The 19,233-nt window shown below is 63.7% G+C and overlaps 1 protein-coding gene across 1 annotated transcript in view; it reads right to left on the bottom strand.

Moving 5' to 3' along the window:
* The window catches only part of ZFPM1 (zinc finger protein, FOG family member 1), a 37,943-nt gene that overhangs the window by 1,292 nt on the left and 17,418 nt on the right, over positions 1-19,233 (bottom strand). Inside the window, exons 8-14 of the mRNA XM_007939225.1 lie at positions 10,436-10,808; positions 5,029-5,131; positions 3,495-3,704; positions 1,391-1,621; positions 983-1,078; positions 753-899; positions 7-590 (exon numbers count right to left, since the gene is read on the bottom strand). Coding sequence (XP_007937416.1) covers positions 7-590; positions 753-899; positions 983-1,078; positions 1,391-1,621; positions 3,495-3,704; positions 5,029-5,131; positions 10,436-10,808 — 1,744 coding nt within the window. The remainder of the gene's footprint in view (positions 1-6; positions 591-752; positions 900-982; positions 1,079-1,390; positions 1,622-3,494; positions 3,705-5,028; positions 5,132-10,435; positions 10,809-19,233) is intronic.

The raw sequence follows: 19,233 nt of genomic DNA, 5'->3' as shown, positions 1-19,233 counted from the left end.
GCGCGCGCCGGGTGCATCCTCCGCCAGGTGGCGTCCGGAGCAGTAGAGGCGCTTGTGCACGTAGTAGTTGTTGATGTTGTTGAAGGTGATCTCGCACTGAAAGCAGGTGGCGCCCTTCGGGGCCGACGCCCCCGCGAAGAGGCCCGGCGCGCCCTGGCCCTGCTTGAGCCGGTTGTGCACCAGCTCGGACATCTTGGCCAGGATCTCCGAGGCCTGCGGGACCGCGTCCGCGCCGAACACGAACTGCGGCAGGAAGAGAGGTCCGGCCGGCGTGCCCAGCTCTCCCGGCGCGGGGCTGCAGGCGGGCGAGGGGCTGGAGCGCTCGGCCTTGACGCGTACTGCCTGGGGGCTGCGTGGGGATGGCGTGCGCGAGGGGGCACGGGGCGCGGGGCTTGCAGTCTGCGCCGCTTCTGGCTCCTGCACCACCTCCACCTTGATGCTCCCGGGGACGGCGAGGGGCCCGCCGCCGTTCTGGGGGGCCGCCCAGGCCTCTCCGTTTGTGGCCTCGGCTAAGGGCTTTCTTTCCATCTCTGCAGCAGCCAGGGCGCCCTGCAGGGCCGCGTGCTGCGGGAAGCCGCTGGCCAGGCTGTCTGCAAGAGATCCGAGAGCCCCACTTGAGGCCGGAGCCGGGGGGCACAGCCAGGAGGGAGCCGGCTGGGTCCCGGTGGGGAGGGGTAAGCTGTCATTGGCCCCCGCCTGCCTCACAGGCCAGCCCCTCCCTCCCCCACTCCTCTGCGGGAGGGGCTGCTCACCTGCGGGGGGCTTGGCAGCCGGGAACCCAGCCCCAGGGGAGTAGAGCTCACCCTTGGAGCCAGGCTGGCAGATCATGTGGCTGGTCACCAGGTGGCTGTAGAGGATGTCCCTCGTGGTGGAGATGAAGCCACAGCTGTGACACACACCTGCAAGCAGGGTGTGGGGGTCAGGGATCCGGGCGGCGGGCACAGCCCCACGCCCAGGCTCCGCCCTGTCCCCGCCCACCTACCGTTCAGGGTGTCCGTGTGCACCTTCAGGTGCCGCTCACAGTTGGCTTTGGTGGTGAAGGCCGACAGGCAAATCAGACACACGAAGGGACGCTCTCCTGGAACACAGGGTGTGAGGGTTGGCCAGTCTCCAGGAAGGGAGGCAGGGAGCCGTGGACTCTTCCAACTTCCCCGGACCCCGGCAGGGGCGCCTGCTTCCCAGCCCTGTGGGCGGAGGACCGCCTGGGTACACCTGTGCCTTTGCTTTTGTGAAAAGCCCAGAGGTTCCCGAGTTTGCTGCCCTGTGGGTGCATTTTCCTCCGCAAATTCTGTGGGCGCTCGCGGGACGTGCACGCGTCCCGCGAGGCTGCGCTAAGACGCAGCGGCGTCCGCGAGGGGGCGTGGCGAGGGCGGGCCGTGCCCGGGCTCACCGCTGTGGCTGCGCAGGTGGATCTCCAGCGAGCTGGCGCTGGGGCAGCTTTTGCGGCACTGGGGGAACGGGCAGACGCGCTCGTTGGGGTAGGTGTCCTTGGGCTTGTCCTCGGCGGCAGCGGCGGGAGAGCCCGCGCTCTGACGGCTGGCGCAGTAGTACAGCAGGTGGGCCTGAAGGTTCCGCTCGCTCCTGTACCAAATGCCACAGTCCTTGCAGGGAAAGATGTCTTCTGTGGGTGAGAGGACAGAGCAGCCTGAGGGTGCACCCGGCCGCAGAGGGGCAGCCCCGACCCAAGACAAGGCCGTGGGCCCCTGCTCCATGCCAGCTTTGCCCTGCTGGGCCTCAAGGGCCCTGGGACCTCCATCCCTGTGATCTTGAAGCGTGTGTGGATGGGGGCCTCTTATGGCCTCTCCTCCGGCCCCCACTTCTCCCTTAGCCTTTCCCCTTCGTGCAACTGTGACCCGGCTCTTCTGCCCTTTAACCCCAGCCTCCCTTTCCACAGGTTCCCAAAATCGCCTGGAACCTACATCAGGTGGGATCCCTGACTAATCCCGAGACCATACCTCCTCCCTGGCCTCATCCACATCCAGCTGCACGGCTCTCAGCCAGGGCTGGTTTTACCCCCAGGGGACATCTGGAGGCATTGCTGTTTGACATCACCAGGGGAGAGAGGCTTTTGGCATCTAGTGGGTGCACACGCAAAGCCCACAGCCCCTATGCCTACCTCCTGGGAACCCGTCTCAGCAGGGAGCCTCATAGGAGCTGTTCTGGCCTCAATGGCTGCAGAGGGATGGTGTGTGGGTGTGTACCTGCGGCCTGGGAGTGAGGCTGTCCATGTCTGTGGCCAGGGTGACTGGGTGCAGGGAGCATGTGTGCACAGACCAAGGGCGTGCATGGGCCTGATACTCAAGAAAGAGGAGACTGTGTGTGTGCACGTGTGTGAATGGGTAGGAGACAGAATGTTGTGTGTGTGCAGCTGCACGTGTGTGAGCGGACATGAGAGGACACAAGTGTGTGAGAACAGGCTTGGACTTAGCAGGCTTTTCCAGGCCCCGAGGGCTGACTACAGGCCAGGCACCCGCTACGGCGGCTCTAGGAGCCTGCATAAGATGTGTGCCTGCCCCCTGGCCTCAGCCTACACCGAACTTGTCCTGCCTGTGGATTCTGGCCCCCATGCCACCTCCCTGGCCTCGTCCACGCCCAGCCACACTGCCTCAGCACCCAGGCTGCGGAACCGCTGTCTTTCCCAGGCAGCTTCCCGAGTGCCCCACATGAAGTGGCCCCATCTTATCACCTCATCCTGTGCGATTTCCTCCATTGTGTGTCAATATCTGGGTCCCTCCTCCTCCTCTGGGCTTAGAGCTACCATCTGCTGCTCCCTGGAGCACTGGGTCCTTGGGCAGGCCACTGCCACCCTCGGTGACCCCAGGCCTGGGACGCCGCATGGCTCACGGTGAATGCTAAAGACTGTTTGTGGGCCAGGTGGATTCGATTACGTTCTTACAGCCACCACGGAGGCTCCGAGAAGTGACAGACCCAGGGTTTTGACTCCACGGCTCTCAGCCAGGGCTGGTTTTACCCCCAGGGGGCATCTGGTGACATCTGGAGGCATTTCTGGTTGACACAACTAGGGGAGAGAGGCTTAGCATCTAGTGGGTGCAGGTGTCCTGCCGCGCACAGGATGGGCCACCTGTGAAGTGAAGTCTTGCTCGGCTCTAAAGCCAGGTGGGACCTTGGCTTTGGTTTTGCCTGCCGGCCAGGCTGGGGCCTCAGCACTGCCCGTCTGTGGGTGTGCATCCCCTTGTTTGATGTGACTGGCCGCACTGCTGACCTGCCTTGCCTCTGCCATAGCCCTAGGACCTGCTCAGGGCGGCCCCAATGACCCCCTTCTGTGCCTCTCCTCACTTGTCTCTGCAGCAGGGGCACCCTCTCCCATCCTCCCCTGTGTGGCTCATTCCTGCCCTTGGGCAGCCCCTCATCGGTGCCCTCCAGCACCCGTCCCCTGACCCTGTAAGCACTGGCTCAGACAAAGACCAGGCTGGCTGTCCCCGTGCCGTGGAGCTCCGACCAGGTGGGGTGGGCACAAGATGGGGTGTACTCACTGTTGATGACTGCTGTGGCCAGGATGGACGCCATGCCGGCCTGCTGGGGCAGGAGCTGGATGTCTGTGTATGGGGGGGCCTGGCCCTCGGCCTCTGCCAGCTCCCGCTTCCTGGGTGGGCTGGGGACACTGTGGAGCTCAGCCGTGAGACACGCACTCAGCAGCCCGCCTGCCGGCACTGGCTTGGTGATCCTGCACCAGAGTTGCTCATCTGTGAGGCAAAGGGATTGTATGGTGAGGGGCCCGGGGTGCCAGAGATCCCACCTGCGCCCTTCATCCTCAGAAGTTCCTCTGCTCAGCCCCATTTTAAAGATGAGGGTGCTGAAGCCAGAGAAGGGAGTCCAGGGGGGCTTCTGAGCATCGGGGAGCAGTCCCTGGCTTTGTACCCACCCCACTGGCACACAGGGAGGGGCTTGCAGTCAGCAGCCCAGCTGCCCCCCTTGCTAGGAAAGACCCTGCACAGCCACTTGGGCACCTGGGGAAGTGGTCAGAGGGTGGCAGAAGTGTGAGCAGTCGGCCTGCCATCTGCTCAGATGGAGCCAGCAGGCGCTGCTGTTTCCATGGCAGCCTGCAGATGGCAGTGTCGGCCAACAGACTTCTAGGCCAGTGGGGCTACTCTGGCCAGGCTTAGTGTTTCTTGTGTTGGGTAGCCTCATGTGTTGGGCGGCCCTGGAGGCTGTGCTTGGGGCTGAGTGGCACTGCTCCCTGAGAAGGGCAGGCCTGGGAGAGCCTGACCCCAGGATGCCCTGTGCCCAGGCTGGACAGGAGGGCTCCGTTAGCAGTGGGTCCTGTTTGAGCTCAGAGAGCCTTATGGAATCCAGCACCTGGTGGCTGCTGGGACAAGTGCATCTTTGTTCACATCAGCATGGGCAGGGCTCTGTCCTTCTGGGTGCCACATGTGGCCAGAGCCCTGCTTGGCAGGGTGGCAGGAGGGACAGGCTGCTCAGAGCCCACAGTTGCTGCCAGCCTATGTGCAGGCACCCTACAGGTGGGGAAACCGAGGCACCGGGTGATGCACTGGTCCCACGGAAGCGTAGGGGGGCCCCAGCCAGGAGTAGCAGCTGGCCTGTTCTTCACACATTATTATTATTATGTTTATCCCTGCTGGTGGCCTCACACCTTCCCCCAACCCTGCTGGTGGCCTTGGCCTCCACGCAGAAATGAAGGCTGGGCCCTCGGGGTACCCCTTTGAGTCATGGGAATCCTCCGCTGTCCCCCACGAGCCTCTGGGAGGTCCCTGAGAGCAGACACTGACCAGCGGGAGCACAGGTGCCCCGCCCCCGGCCACGCCCCTTGCTCTCATCACCATTTGGTTTGGTCTTTGTCTGAGGGGCCTACTGCGTGGATTGTAGCCCCCAGGACAGGAATGGACATGGCCGACGGGTGCTGCTGCAGTGTGGGCACAGTGGGATGGCGGCGACAGCCAGGACCCTTGGCCAGGAGGGTGCTTTTCCTCTAACGGCCAGCCCCAGAGAGCTGAGTGACCCCCGCTTCCAGAAGGCCAAGGGGCTGTGGGAAGGCCACATGATACCAACCCTTCCTGTAAATCAATGAGTTGGCTTCGACCTCCGTCGCGGCCTGGGGCAGCGTCCTCAGCCAGCAGCCCTCGTCCTCCAGCTGCAGGGTCAGGGGCGGGCTCTGCAAGGGAGGGGCACTGCGGTCACCTGTCAGACTTGGGCATGGTCAGCACAGGGAGAATGCCTCCCACGGGCCCCTTACCCTCATTTCTTGACGGGCACAGTCACCGCACCTGCCCCGTTAACCTCGAGCCAGGCAGTCAGCTGGGGCCATTAGGAAGTGCCCCTGCCACACCACCCCGCTGGGACTGGTGGGTACCCACTCGTACCATGGGTTTCATGGCTTTGATGTGAAGGCCCAGAGAGGTTAAGTAGCCAGCCCAAAGCCACACAGCCAGTGAATGGCTGAGCTGGGATTAGCACCCAGATCTGCATTCTCTCCGATACCTCCCCTCCTCCCTGTGCACCGCGAACTGCTGAAGGTGACGTGCAGCCTGGGTAATGGGCAGGGCAGGGTCCCCACTGTGACTACTTCCGTGCCCCCCAAATGCCCCCACCCTGAGAGCTCTGAAATGAGCTCTGTGGGCTGGGCCCACATCAGCCCAAAGTGGCCAAGAGGGGGCTCCATGTCCCCTCAAGGCCTACCCCCAGCCCCTTTCAGAGGTTCACTGCTGGGGCAGCTGAGGGGAACTAGCCATGTCCCCTTCCCACTGGAGAGCGAGGGTGCTTTTGTTCCCTTGGGTCCTGGGGCCACACTGGTGAGCACTCAGCAGGCACCCCCAGCCATCTGAGGTCCTGGGACAGCAGGATGTCGCGACCCTGAGGCCGACTCAGCCCCATGCCCTCGAGTGCCTGTCAGTGGGGCTGCTGGGCAGCCTGGCTGTGTGCACGGAACGCTGCCCACCCTCTTGGGCCTCAGTCTCCCTCCTGCACTGCACAGGGGAGGGAGGAGAGGCCATCTCCTGGGCTCCTAGCCACCCGCAGGGAGGTGTGCCCATGTCCTGTTGGGGTAATTTACATCTGGGGTTTCGTGTAAGTGACTTTTCAGGGGACTCTCTGCATCACCCCTTTGAGTCACTGGTGGGGGCAGGAGCACGTGGCAGCTGGCACGGTCCTCCCCGTGCCCCAGCCCCTGGTCTGCAGGTGGGATGCCCCACTGCCCCACTGTGGAGGGGTCAGGAGTACAACGGGGTGGCCCAAGGCTGTGCTGGGCCATCCTCGTCGTGAGGGACCGTGGACTCTGGGGACTGCCACCTGCCGTTGGGTCACAAGGCATAGTGCGCTGGCATGGATCTGCATACAATGCCAGCCCCTGGCCGGCGGGTCAGCCCGCTCCTTGGACATACTCGGTCAGCTGGGCCTTTGGGGCCCAGGAGACTTGTGTCCACTGGGCTGGGCTGGCTCTAGGGTGCCCAGTGGCAGCTGCCCTGTGAAGGGCCTGCTGGGGTGGGTGGGTGTCCGGCAGACTCCCAGTGAGATCTGAGGGCTGCAGGGCAGGCTGGATGCCCTCCAGGGTCCCTGCGGCTCAGTCAGAAGGGGTTTTTGCCAAGGTGCTGTCACGGGGTCACAGTTGGGCACAGGACACGGCCCCAAGGGTGGGCTCAGCATTGACGCCGGGACCCCAAAGCTCCCAGCAGTGGCGGGACCTGGCCTTCCCGCCGCTGCTTCCCTGAGTCCTAATGAATAATAATGAGTGGAGGAGGGGAAAAATTAATCTGCCTGATCCCTGGATGCTGCTGTGGTAACGATAGGAAATCTAATTATTCGTCCCAATATTTCTAAACCCTCAAACTGAGACTGACAGGCTGCCGGTCGGTTTAATGCTTATCACTCCGGGAAGCAGAGTGTTCACAGCATGATAAAGACGTGCTGGCAACTCCGCTGACGCTGCAGAACGCTCGGCCCTGCTCCTGGGGCAGGAGGTGCCGCCCGCCATGTTCCAGCACGTGCCTGCGCCTGGCCACAGGCTGGAAGCAGCCCTCCGACAAGTAGGGGGCACCGGAGTGCCACCTGCTGGGGCAGGGCTGACCGTATGCCCCCAGCTGTGCCAGGCAGCGGGAGCTGGCCACGGGCGGATCAGACCTGGGAGGGCATAGGCGAGGGGAGCGGGGCTCTGAGCCGGTGTAGCCTCCCATCACGCTGCTGGGCTGGAGCTCTCTGGGGGGGGGCCTGTACCCCACATACTGAGGACAGCCTGCAGAGAGGTGGGAGCCTTCCTCCTGAGCCGCCTGCTGGCCTGGGTGCCGCCCCTGCCTGCCCTTGGTCTTCAGGTGCTAGACCCTCACTTCCAGGGGAGGCCAGCATGTCTCTGCTTAGGTGGTCCTGCTCCCTGGAGGTGGCAGGGCCTACGGGCTAGCCCTGGGCCAGCTCCTCACCCTACACCAAGTGGCAGACCCTGGAAGCCCGCCTCGGCCCACCCACCCTGGTCCCTGCCCAGGTCTGCCCCGCTGTGGACACCATCACTTGGGGCCACCAGCTCCCTCTCCCCAGTTCAGAACCACCTGGGGAAGAGCGCCTTGCTCCAGTGGCAAAGGCCCCTGCACCCCTGGGCCCCTGGGCCCCTGGGCCCGGCGCTGGAGGGAGAGCTGTTTTTAACTTCCCAGCCTGGTCTCGGGGCTGGGACACTCAGAGAGGGCATGCTGTCTGCTGCCTCTCGCTGCACTGGGTGACCCCAAGTTCAGGACTCCACTTGGCCTGGCTCACCTGGCCGCCCTGCAGCGCCCCCAAGTTCAGGGCCCTGGGTGGCCCGGCTGGCCCTGCAGCACCCTTGCCCTGACCACCCCCGACCCCCGCCCCACTCGCCAGGGTAGCAGCGGCCACTTTAAATCCTCCGTGGGTCTGAGAACACTCCTTGTTTCCCCAACAAAGAGGTCAGTGTGTGCGTCTGTGCGGGGAGCGATAACCATCAGAAAACCCTATCTCTGCCGCATCCGCTGCTACAACTTCATCAGGGGAGGCTGCTCCTGAACCCACACCCCTCCAAGGGGAGGGGGCTGAGCTCTCCGTCCCGGGTGAGGTGGCCATCATGGCAGCCCAGTGGTCCGTCCGGAGCCCAGTGGGCCAGTGTGGGGGCCCCAGGTTCACCTAGGCCTTCGCCTGTCCTGAGAGCCCCTGCCCACGTCTAGTGGCAGAGGCCCTGTGACTTGGACTCCTCTGTGTCCCCCGACCCTGTGAGGCCTTCCATCCCACAGTGAGGTGGGACAAGCTGTACAGGCCCAGGGCCCAGGCCTTCACGGTTCTGCACATCTCTGCAGCCTTCTGTCCATCCACCTGCCATCAACCCATCCATCCCTGTCTGTCCACCATCCATCCACCCAGCCGTCCGTCATCCTTCATGATTGTCCCTCCATTTCACACCGTACACGTGAGCTGGGCCATCTCTCCAGACCTTGGTTCTACAGAGGTAGAAGCCACAGCCTGGGGCAGGGTAGTAACCTGCCCAAGGTCGCACGCAGGCAAAAGTCAGTGCCAGAACATTCTCAACTCCTGGCCAGGGCTCTGTGCGCTCAGTGTCCTTCTAGGGGCACGGACCTGGGCCTCTGGTGGGGGGGCTGTGCGGGAGCCATCCTGCTGCCCCAGCCTGAGGGGCCCCAGCCCTGAGGGGTGGGGAGCACCAAGTGGGAAGGGTGGCCACGTCCGATTGGCGCCCCCTTCTCTCCTTCCCACTCCGAACCGTGGAGACAGATGGGCTGGGGGCTGATAGGACATATCTGGGGTAGGCTGGGAGCACGCGGAGCTGGGACTCGTCAGTGGAGCTTGATAAGGGCCCGCTGAAACGTTAGCAAAAATATTTAGACAATAAATGAAGTATCAGGATAGCGGCCTATCTCTGAGAAATCAATCATCTTGTGCTGTGTGTCTGGACACTAGGCGCCACGGCAGAGATAGCGGCCACGCTGGGGAGATAAGGGTTAATCAAGGATTTAATTCTGCAGGAGATAAAGCCAGACGGAGAGGGAAGCGGGAGGCCTCCTCCACAGCTCTCTGCAGGCCCCTCGCTGCCCAGGGAGCTCTCCAACCTTGTGCCAAGTCTCCCCAGTGTCCTGCACCTGGGCCCAAGCAGGGCAGGCAGCCCCTGGAGAGGTGGAGGCAGGCGGCAGAGGGGATAAGAGGTGGCGGGTGGGGACGCGGCTGGACCAGGACCCACTGCCAGGCCGGGCGGACGGAGCCAGCCTCTTACTGGTACGGGATTGGGCAGGTCCGGCCTCCACTGCGCCCTCTACTGTTTGGTCCTGGAGGCTCTGGCCAAGGCCCTTAACCTTAGTTTTCTCATCTGTAGGATGGGGGCAGTGGCTCCTGCCTCCCTGAGCTGGGGGAGGAGGAGAAGAGGGGCGTGTGTACACACCAGGGGTGTGACAGCATGTCTGGGACATGCACCTGTCCATCCTGGGCAGGGCTGGTGAAGGGACAGAGGTACAGGCCCCACTCAGAACACATCCAGGCCTCCCATCCCACAGCTCAGCTGCCCTGCCTTCACCCAGTCACTGAAGGGGGTCCACCCCGGGGGAGTTCAAAGGGGAGCCCAGGACTCCTAGCCACTCAGTCCCCCTTCCAGCCCACCAAAGAGGTGCCTGTTGCTCACATGCCTCCAGTAATGGGGAGCTCACTGCCTGCACAGCCAGCTCTAGACACCACTGTCTCTTCCCCACAGCGAGCTGGTCAGGCTCCATCCACGAAGCCAAAATCCATGGCCTGCAACTCCCACCCAACTTCAGGACCAGGGCCCATCTCCTCCCTCCTCAGCATACTGAAACAGAAGCTTTGCTCCCTGCCAGAGGGGGCCAGAGCCACTTGCCACATACACGAGGCCTGCAAAGTGGACAGAGTGCTGGCTGGGGAAGGCTCAGCCTGGCTGGGACGTCAGCAGCATGGGATGCGGTGCCTGACTGGGATGTCAGCAGCGTGCAGTGCGGTGACTGACTAGTGGCTCCAGGGGTGCCCCTTGCCCACTGTCAGTCAGACCCCCAGGGGTGGCGGCCCCAACGCTTGCCGAAAGCCCTGGCCCTGCCATGACCCCAGGTGGGCACCACACTAGTCAAGTCTGGAGAGAGAGTGGGGTTGAGAGGTGGGTGGCAACCGCCAGCCTGTGCCTGGGGGCTGGCTCCTCCCACCTCGCCACCCACCCTCCCTGTGCAGGAACTGGACCTGTCTTCCTCTTCTCAGCCTCCACAACCTTGACTCATTTGTGAAGGTGTTCTTCCAGGAGGTCCCCACTGTGTCCCTCTTTAGGCCCCAAAGGCTCAGTATCACCTCCTCCAGGAAGCCCTCCCCAAGCCTAGCCCTTTACACCTGCATCTCTCCACAGGCTTCTCTTGTGGTCTCCCAGAAAGTGGCCGGAGTTCCTGGGAGGAGCCTGGGGCTGCATGGGACACTGCCCTGGCGGCTGTCCTGTGCCTGGGCGGGTGGCCAGGTTGGGGCTCCTTACCGGTTGCACCTGCCTGGGGGACGAGGCTTCACTCTGGACACTGCCACGGAACGGGCCCCAGGAACAGCCCTCGGCGAGGCCGTGCCGGGCACGCACGCACCGTCGTCCATCCTCCCGCAGCACCAGCTCCAGCTCGTCTGTGGAGAGGGAGCGGGGTGAGAGGAGGGCAGCGTAGGACGCAGGGACGCTGCCTGGGGAAGCGCCCGGGCCCGAGCCCTGCACTGGGACCTTCTCTGGGCAGCGAGCAGCGGGGCTGGAGATCTCGGACGGGCACGCAGCTTGAGCACCCGACTGCTGCCGTGGGACGCTCAGGCCCTCATGAAGCCCCAGCCGTGTCTGCAGCTGGGCCACCACCCGGCGTTCCTGGGTGCTGCTGCGTCAGGAGGGCACAGCAGACAACGTGAGGTCCTTCCTGCCCACACGGTCAAAGAGCATCTCCCCAAATCCATGTCCAGCGGAACACACTGACTGCGCAAACGGGAGTAATTCATTCGGAACGGAGGCAGGCCATCCTGGGGCCAAATCTGATGCCTGCTGTCCTTGTGCAAGGAGGACAGGCCTCAGCCGGAGGGAGGGGCACATGAAGACGGAGCAGAGACGAGTGATGCAGCCACAAGCCAAGGGACACGGGGGACCTCTGGACACCAGAGGAGGCCGGACGCCGCCTCCGCCTCTCTCTGCGCCCACTGGCCCAGCCCTGCTCTGCAGAGCCCCAGCGAGGGCTGCTGCGGACCTTCTAGGCCCTGCTTTCACAACTGTACCGGGGGTCCCATATCACTGCCTCTTGGGCTGGTATCGGGCCGGATGAGCTCACCCACCTGACAGGCTCAGGAAAGCCCGGCCACAGGTGAGGAGACCAGGCACAGGGCTGGGCCTTCGCCCTGAGGCTGCTGAAGGCAGGGACAGACCGGGCGACGGACGACTGTAGCACCAGGCTGGCCCCTCCTTGCAGACTGGGTGGGGGCCCTACAATGCCCCCATTCTCCTGGGACCTCCTCTTACCCTCTGGAAAGTTCTGAGTCCTGACTGCACCGAGGCCTTGGCCCGTAGCTACGTCTGTAGCTCACGTGGTGGCCTGGCCTGTCTCCGAGGTGGCAGCGGTGCTCAACACGGGGCCTGCAGCCTCCAGCTGAGTTCACGGGGGCTGGCTGCAAGCCCGTGTGACGTCTGCTCCGGGATGGTGTGGTCTAAGGAGGCTGCAGGCAGACTCCAGGGCTCAGGTCTGCCCACCTGCACGTGAGCCCGTGACCTGGGGGACTACCCGCCCTCCTGGAACCTCAGGCCCCCTCGCTGGTGCCTCCCCTGGGTTGCACCCCTTCCACCCACCCTTGGCCTCTCTGTCACTGTGGCCTGGTCTCTGCTGGAGCGCTGGGCAGTGGCCCCACTTCCTGGAGCCCCGCTTGACAGGCGGTGGCCTTAATGGGCCCGATGATCAGATAAGGCAGGTCTAATAGCAGTGATAGCATGTAACGGCCCAGGAGGCCCTGTCTAAACGCTTATGGGGCCTTTGTCTTCCCCAGGGTAGATAGGATGGCAGCAAACCGATACCTGGAGAAGCCAGGAGCTCAGAGGCTCTGTGCCCCTCCGTGGGCCCAGCAGATGGGCCGTGCAGAGGGCGGTGCTGCCTGCCAGGCCCCGTGGGGTCGGGCACGGAGGGGCTCATGCAGGCTGGCTGGCACACGCTGCCTCAGCTAGTCCTCTCCTCAGCCCCATTACGGGCGGGGACACTGAAGCCGGAGAATCTCACAAATGGGTGCAGCACCGGGACATGACCCACAGGCTGCCGTCATGTGGCCACCTCCGCACGACACCGCTGAGTCCCTTAGGCTGCCGCTCAGGGTGCTGCCACTCTAAGGGACACAGGTGGCACAGCTGTCTCAGAGCTGCTGGGTGTACCTCTGTCTGTCTGTCCAGCCATCCTACTGGTCCCACGCTCTGCTTCAGGGCCTGGCGTGGAGCCCACCGGGAGCTGCCACAAACCAAGCCCTCCTGCTGCTCAGGGCTAAGGGAGGGTCCAGAGAAAGTGACCAGAGTCCAGCCCTGGGTCCTGCCCCATCTGACATCCAGAACCACGCTCCTCTGCCAAGGGGCCGCTCCTGCTGCCTCTCTGTGCACACCTCCCCGTTCACACCTCACCCAGAGCCCCCATGTGGGTACAGCCTGTCCGTGGGGGTCCTGCTGGTCCCTGATGCCATCTGCTCAGATGGCCCATTTCCAGCCCCCATTTCTTGTCCCAACCCCGCTCATGGCCAGAGCGGAGTCAAGCAGGAGTTAAAGCCCAGTTACAGGTCACTGCGACCTTTTCCCACCTGGAAACAGAAGAGCATCTGGAAAGAAGATGGGGCACTGACCCCTGCAGACGGCCTGGTGTTCAATGGGGCTCAGGACCGACCCAACATGCTGCCTGACCCCACATGAGGGGTCCGAGCCAGGAACCTGGTGCAGTTCTCAGGGATTTCTGTGGCCACACTCAGAAGTTACTCCTACAATGGACAGAGGGAATGGCTGAGCCCCAGAGAGGTTAAGATACTGGCTAAAGGAGGCACAGCGGGCAGCAGCAGTTGAGATTTGAACCAGGGCCCCTCGTCACCCTGGACCTGGATACCGTTTTCTGGGCTCAGGTGGGAGTTGGTGGTGTGTGGGAGGTAAGGAGGGCCCAGGCTGCTCTGGCCTTGGTTCCCCTTTGAAGGAAGTTTCCTGTGAGGGAAGGGCAGACCCCAGGGGGGCGAGGGGCCATCACTACGAAGTCAATGCAGGGACAAGGGCTAATTTACTCAGGCAAACAGCTGTACATGTTACTTCTAGAACAAACACTGCCCCAAGGCCCCATGGGAGAAATTTTGGCCTTTGATACTGAGATGGTTTAAATGCCTATTGAGGGTCGAGCCCTCCAATGGGGCTATAGGGATTGCAGGGGTGAGTGGGGGGACAGCAGGGCCTGACTCAGGCCTGCAGGCCTCCTGGGGATGCCCGGCAGCGGCCGTGTGCACATGCTCTGTGGGCCTCAGCGCACCCTTCTGTTCAAGGGTTACCTACAGGGCTGCCTGTTCTGAGGGGCTGTGGCTGTGAGGTGAAGGAACATGTGTGTCCGTCTATGTGGCCATACTGTTACCCTCCTGCTGACTGCCTGGACCCAGCTGAGATGCTGCACTGGGTGTCCTGAGGCTGGGCACCCGGCCCACAGCACCACCACGCCACTGGCCCTCCGGCCCCTGCCTCAGCATCCCTGGCCCTCCTGCCCTCAGCATCCCTGGGCACTCCCACCCTCATTGCCCTCTAAACTGAGCCCCTAGCTTCGCTGGAGTTTCCTCTCTACCTTTCTGAGCCTCAGACGCCATGGCTGGGACGCGGGGCCATCACACTGACACCTCTGCTGTCATCTGAATGTGGTGGCCTCAAGCCTGCCCTCCAGGACCCAGGGAGTGTCACCTGCCCAGGGTCCTGTCCCTGGGCCCGAGGGAGCTGGCCCAGGAGCTCTGCCCTAGGGAGATGCCGGGTCACCCCCAGACGAGCACAGCCTGACACCAGGCTTGGTGTTGGGGTCTGGCTCTGCCCAGCCCCTGGGGGCCTGTGGTGGCCCCTGAGAACCACATCAGGGACCCTGCAACACCAGCCACAGCACGTCCCCAAGCCCCATGCTGCCCTCTGCCCTCACGGTGCAGCTGAGGATGATGCCAGAGAGCTCAGGTGACATGCTCAAGGACACAGCAGGGCGTGCGGCCACCCCGACCCTCGTCTCTCCATCCACTGAGTCTCTGGAGGAGGACGAGGCCCGCTCCAGTCTCATGGTCCACTCCAGGCCCACGGGACCCAGTGCCTCAGCCACCATGGTCCTGGCTTCCCCACCTGTCTGAGGCCTCCACCTGGGCAAGTCCTTCCTCCACTCACCAGCCAGCCTCTCCTTAAAGGGCCAGGCTTGCTGTGCTACGGCCCGTGGCCTCCTGAGCTCAAAGTCCAGGCGCTGGCTGCCCCTCCCCAACGGTGGCTCTGTGGTTGGAGTGCGGGAGCCCACCCAGGTCCCCACTGTGCCCACATATCTAATCATCCATCGCTCCGCCCGGCCCGCCCCACCCCGTGGCTCCTCGAGGGCCAGCTGGCCCAGCCTTATCAGGGTAGCCCTATCTCGGGATCATGCTGTTTGCCTTTGATAAAAGTCACAAAAAAAGAAAGAAAAAGAGAGGAGAGGAGGGAACCCCCGGTCCAGCAGGCCCCAGAGCAGGCCCCACCCAGGCAGGGTTCTAGAAGCTTCCATGGGGAGGGCGCCAGAGAGCAGGCTACCAACGTGTTTTGGCACAAGCGTGAAGGCGCTCCTCGGGCACAGGCCGCGTGCCCCGTGTGCCTGCCCACCCACGCTAGGAGGCGGCCCTCTCGCCAGCCCCCCCCCCCCATTGAGCTCAGGCTGTCTGGTGCCGGGTCGGAGGGGTGCTGGGCACTGTGCAGGGTGGGTGGTTTCTGCCTTCTCAGGCCCCTTGGGCCAAGGGAGATCCATCCAGGCTGGGGAGCAGCAGCAGCCCCTCAGAAACCTCAGTGTGAGGGCCTCAGGGCAACATGGCGGGACTCGGCTCCCCTCGGCTCTGTCCGGGAGGGCCAGAGGTGTCTAAGGAGCCCATGCTGGAGCTCAGATAGGGGTGTTCAGGATCAAGGCAGGCACCCCGCAGACCCCCGGGATCTGGCCGTGAGCTCCACCAAGGCTACAGAAAGGGCAGCTCTGGGCCGGAGCAGAGACCGCTGTCCCACCACCACCCTGGGCTCTAACCAGATGGCCCGAGGCCCAGGACGGGCCGCAAGCTGAGGGCCTTGGTGGGGGGAGCCAGGCCCCACCTACCCCAAGCTGCTTGCGGTTCCGACAGTGCCGCACCACCATTAGCTGGGGCCAGGGTTCAGCCCGATAAAGACAGGCTGCTGTTCCGTGTCAAAAAATCAATAATGCCAGTGATGTTCCCAAGAGATAGAGAGACAGGTTCACAGCTGGCAGGTGGGCGGGGCAAGGCCAGGGGCCAGGAGGACCCGCGAAGCGGGGGGCGGTCCCTGCCTGCACCCTCACCCTTCTGCCGCCTGTGCTCTACTCAGGTGGGCTCCAGCCCAGGTGGTGGGCTCCAGGTGCCTGGGCCAGGCTGCCTCCCCACCTGGGCCGCCGTGTGCCCAGCAAAGGCTTTTGTACCTGGCGGGCACCACCCTTCCTGGGCCACAAAACAGGAGGGGGTGATGGGGTGGCTCAGCCGAGGCGGCAGCTGGAGCCCAGGGTTGGGAGAGGTCGCCACCCGTCAGAGGTGAGAAGAGAAGCAGAGAGGACCTGGCGCTGGGCCACCATGGCCCTCGGCTGTGGCACCAGCTGCTCTCTCTCCCAGGCTGTAATTGGTCAGCTGAAATGCCTGCCAGTCCCCCACGTCCTGCCCCCACCCTGGTCCCCTACTGGGCTCATCCTGAGCTTTGGTGGCACAGGCCACCGCTTTCCAGTTACACTTGTCTCATTACCGCCCTGTGTCTGACATGCTCCCGGTCCTCAGGACCCAGCCACTGGCCTCAGGTGGGCATCCCACGGGGACACAGGTCACAAAGTAAGAGGTAGACTCTAGGGCTCGCTAGAAGGTGGGGTGCACAAGGAAGCACGAGGACTAGTGTCACCCCCAGTGCAGGGGGGGAGGGGAGGCCCACAGCGGTTGGGGTGCCCACAGACAGGGCCTGCCTGTGTTTTCCAGTCAAGCGGAGGCTCCCCGGAGGTTCCAGGGTGGATGCCCACACGGAGTAGCCGGGCAGAGCACACAGCCCACCCTCCCCACCCCAGCCCTGCAGTGACTCCATGCCTGGCACCCGGGGCAGCCCAGCTACTTGGCAGTGCCACGTTGCAGCGCCCCCTGCTGTCAGCCTCATGGTCCACTCCAGGCCCATGCAACCCAGTGCCCCTGCAGGGCAGGGCCTCGGGCCATCTGGTTAGAGCCCAGGGTGGCGGTGGGACAGCGGTCTCTGCTCCGGCCCAGAGCTGCCCTTTCTGTAGCCTTGGTGGAGCTCACGGCCAGGTCCCGGGGGTCTGCGGGGTCCTGCCTTGATCCTGAACACCCCTATCTGAGCTCCGGCATGGGCTCTTTAGATAACTCTGGCCCTCCCGGACAGAGCCGAGGGCAGCCGAGTCCCCCCATGTTGCCCTGAGGCCCTCACACTGAGGTTTCTGAGGGGCTGCTGCTGCTCCCCAGCCTGGATGGATCTCCCTTGGCCCAAGGGGCCTGAGAACTGTTGCCTTCCAGGGTCCTGGGCTCCTCAAGGTCCTGGCTCTCGGGCCTCAGGCTTCCCACCTGCACAGTGGGGAGAGGAAGCCGTCAGCTCCAGGCCTCAGTTCCAGGTGTTGGGGGACCCCGGAGCCTGAGAGCTGGGGGGGTCCTTGGCTCTTGTGGTGTGACTTTTCCCTGAGGGTGGCCAGAAGCAGGATGTGTGATAAGCTATTTGTAAAAGGGGCATTTTCCTCACCGTATCTGGGCCCTGTCACCCAGGCACCCAGACCCTGCCTGTCTTTTTTTTTCTGGGGGGCAGCTGCCTTCAGTTCACCTCCCTGGAGCCTGGCTGCCCACCTGCTCCCTGTCCCCAGCAACGGGGATTGGGTAGGCAAAGACCCAGGCCCTGCTCACCGGACTCAAGGACATGTCCTCGAGCCCCGGTGAGTCCTGAGTCTGAGGGTGTGTGTGAGGCACTTGGGGATCTGAGCAGAAACCCGTGGTAGGCAAGCAAGGAAGGAGGGTTTGCTGTCACCATCACCCCGCTGCCAGAGGCCCTGGTGCTGCCCCAGCCTGGGTGGGGGGATATTGGGCAGGGGCCGGGTGAAGAACAGAATGACAGTATGCCACCCAAGGCACGCCGGGTCCTTTATGGACCACACAGATCCTCCCGGAAGTCGACATTGCACGTGCTGGTACTGTGAACTCACGTCTCTCTGACTCTGCCCAACAAAGTCATTAGGGAGGACCTTCACGGGCGGGCGACCCACAGCTCTACTTGGGGTGCTGGTCTGCGTCCCAGGCCCCGAGGGACACACCGGAGCTTTCGGAGTCTGGGAGACAGCGGTGTTGCCGGCGGTTTAGTGTCTCCTCTTGCTAAAGTGGACCCGTCAGAGACACTGACGGTGATGACCACGTGTTTTCGTGGTGCTGATGGGCCGGGATCAGCTTAGTTCTCAAGCCAGCCTCTGCCATATCCTCTCATTCACAGAGGAGGAGCCTGAGGGTCAGAGGACCTGGTCACGCAGTGAGCTGGTGACCGAGAGTTCCAGCCCTGCTTCCCTGAACGTCATCCACGCTCTGTCCTGCCTTGTATTCCTGGGGGGCAGGGGTCCAGGGAGAAGGCGGGAGAGGGGCTGAGAGGCCTGCAGAGAAGGTCCTGCCACCCCCTCCCAGCCTTGGCTCTGCCTGCTGCGCCTCTGGGAACTCCAGGCTCCCTGCTGCCCCAAGTTGAGTGCTATGCCTCCTGCCCAACTGAGTCCTTTCCAGGACCCCTCTACACCTTTGCCCTGCTGAGCGCCCCGCCTCTCATAGGCCCAAGCAGCCCAGCAGGGTCCCTGGGGACCAGGCAGAGGCTCAGAGATGCAGGAGGGTGGGGCTGTCCCTGGCAGAGCCCGGTGGGACAGAGCCATACAGTGGCCAGTGCTGCGTCCCCACCTCTCCTGCCTGGGGGGTGCTGCAGGCTACGCCCGCTCAGCCCGTCGCGTGGGGGCAGGGGCAGACATTTTCCAGGATCAATTCCTAGAAGCCGACTGCAGAGGCCACTCTGGTGGGAGAGGGTGTGGCCATGCATGACAGATGGGGAAACTGAGGCTGGCGGGTTGCAGGACAAGCCCGCACTGATGACGCTGTGCACATGTTGGGGTGAGGGCGTGGGAAGGGTGAAGGCGGGCCGCTGGGCTTTGGCTGTGCAGGATGGGGGCGCTGGGGGGCTGAGGGGCGCCCCCTCCCTTCTGAGACACAATAAGCACTCGGAGATACTATCCTGCCTCCTTTGAGGCGGCTGGGCCCTCCGGGCAGGATATGACCAGCCCTCCAGCTGGAGGCAGACCCTTTGTCGCATCTCCCAGGACCGATCTTATCAGCTCCTTCCACGGAGGCCCTAATGGAAAAACGCACTGAGGAAATCAGAAGGTACGCGGAGAGACGGAACACAAAATACATAAATGAGGAGCCCGGCGGCTGCGTGGCGGAGCGGGGGCGGGGCTCCTCTGAGAGAGCAAAGGGTTAACTCGTGGAGCTGGGGGCGCAGCTGGAGGACACAGCCGGGGTGTCAGGGGTCAGCGGGAGACTGGGCTCCCAACCCGGATCTTCCTAGTCAGCTGGGTGCCCTTGGGCACTACTTCAGCTCACCAGGCCTGTTTCCCCACCTGTCAAGTGGGTGCAGCTGAGGCACCCAGTGCCTGGGGCTGAGAGGTGGTCTGGGGACACATGGCGCTGGTGACGCTGGGCATGTTACCGTCACCATGGTAGTGTCCCTCAGTCTCCTCCCTTGAGACCAGGCACAACCCGAGGGTAGCCAAGACCCAGGTGGATGACCATAGGCCACACTGCTCTCCTGTGCTCTGCTCTGCTGGCAACCCACCCCATGTCCCTGCGATCTGGACGCGGGAAGGGCCCGAGCCCAAGGGCAAGTCATGGGCCGGCGTCCCCAGTGGAAGAGGGGACAGCAGGAAGCCAGTTCTACCTTGTGCCACGTTGGGAGCCCTGCCAAGGAGGCAGCAGTGACAATGAGGATGACAGCAACAGTACTAGTGCCCGTCAGAGTCACGGCTCGGTGCAAGTACCGGTGACGGCGGCCGCCCCGGTGCC

Source organism: Orycteropus afer, unplaced genomic scaffold (assembly GCF_000298275.1).
Source record: "Orycteropus afer afer isolate SDZICR_OR568_19922 unplaced genomic scaffold, OryAfe1.0 scaffold00057, whole genome shotgun sequence".
Taxonomy (NCBI): Eukaryota; Metazoa; Chordata; class Mammalia; order Tubulidentata; family Orycteropodidae; genus Orycteropus; species Orycteropus afer.
Note: the sequence above shows the minus strand (reverse complement) of the source record. Positions and strands in the feature narration are given on the sequence as shown.